General features: G+C 62.2%; 1 protein-coding gene across 1 annotated transcript in view; it reads left to right on the top strand.

Moving 5' to 3' along the window:
• Positions 1-4: 4 nt before the first annotated feature.
• The window catches only part of LRRC14 (leucine rich repeat containing 14), a gene marked incomplete at its 5' end in the record, with an annotated part of 2,638 nt that continues 1,731 nt past the window's right edge, over positions 5-911 (top strand). Inside the window, 2 exons of the mRNA XM_009891677.1 lie at positions 5-228; positions 570-900. Coding sequence (XP_009889979.1) covers positions 5-228; positions 570-900 — 555 coding nt within the window. The remainder of the gene's footprint in view (positions 229-569; positions 901-911) is intronic.

Raw genomic sequence — 911 nt, 5'->3', positions numbered from 1 at the left:
CGTCCTTTTCCGAGCCGCCTTCTCGGATGAGCGGACGTTGGCTTTACGGGACCTGGTGGAGATGTGGCCCTTCCCCGTCCTCAGTTTCCAGCGCCTTTTGGGTCACTGTCGCTGTGGTCCTCACACCCTCCTGGGAGAAAAACCCAGCAAGTTGTGCGTGCAGACTGTCATCCTCGCCGTCGTGGCGCATCTCTGCCGGGCTTTGGAGGAGCCCTGTCGTGACGTGAGGTGGGTACCGGCATGCCAAACACTGCCACGACGGCCGGGAGCCGTTTCCTTCCTTCTCCTGAAGATGGGAGGTGACTACGGTCATCCTGGAGCTGTGAGCTCCGCGGGTGGAAGGAGGAAGCTGTGGGTTGGCACCGGGCTCGTTTAGTGCACTAGCAACGCGGCGGGAAAGCAGGACCGTGACCTTCACCGTGCCTCAGGGCTAGTGCGAGCCGCCGGATGGCCACGGCACTCCCGGGAGCCGGACGTGGCGCTTCCAGGAGCTGGCTATGGCGTTTTTTTTTTTTCGATTCCCCGATTTTCCTGCTCGATTTATTCACCGGTTTCTTGTTTTCGCCCAGTGAGAACCGGTGCCGCCTGCGACTGCTGGACATGACGGGTCTCCAGGACGATGACACCGATCGCGGCCCGCAGTGGATGAGCTTGTGGTCCGGCACGGTGGCGTTGGCCAAAGCCTGCATCGAGGTCTCCAAACATCAAAACGAGTGCCTGAAACGCGGCTCCAAGCGGCATAAAGGTCCTTCCGGCGCTTCCGCTGCCCGGCAAACCATCGGCGTGGAAGTCCGCGCCGATCTCTTCGTCAACGGCACGTCCTTCGGTGTCCTGCGAGACGCCCTTCAGACCGCCGCCGCCGGTCCCCTACGTCTCAAATGCCGCGATTTCCACGCCGAGGCGCTCTCCGC

Source organism: Charadrius vociferus, unplaced genomic scaffold (assembly GCF_000708025.1).
Source record: "Charadrius vociferus isolate BGI_N301 unplaced genomic scaffold, ASM70802v2 scaffold3229, whole genome shotgun sequence".
NCBI lineage: Eukaryota > Metazoa > Chordata > Aves > Charadriiformes > Charadriidae > Charadrius > Charadrius vociferus.
This window is presented reverse-complemented; position numbering and strand designations above follow the sequence as displayed.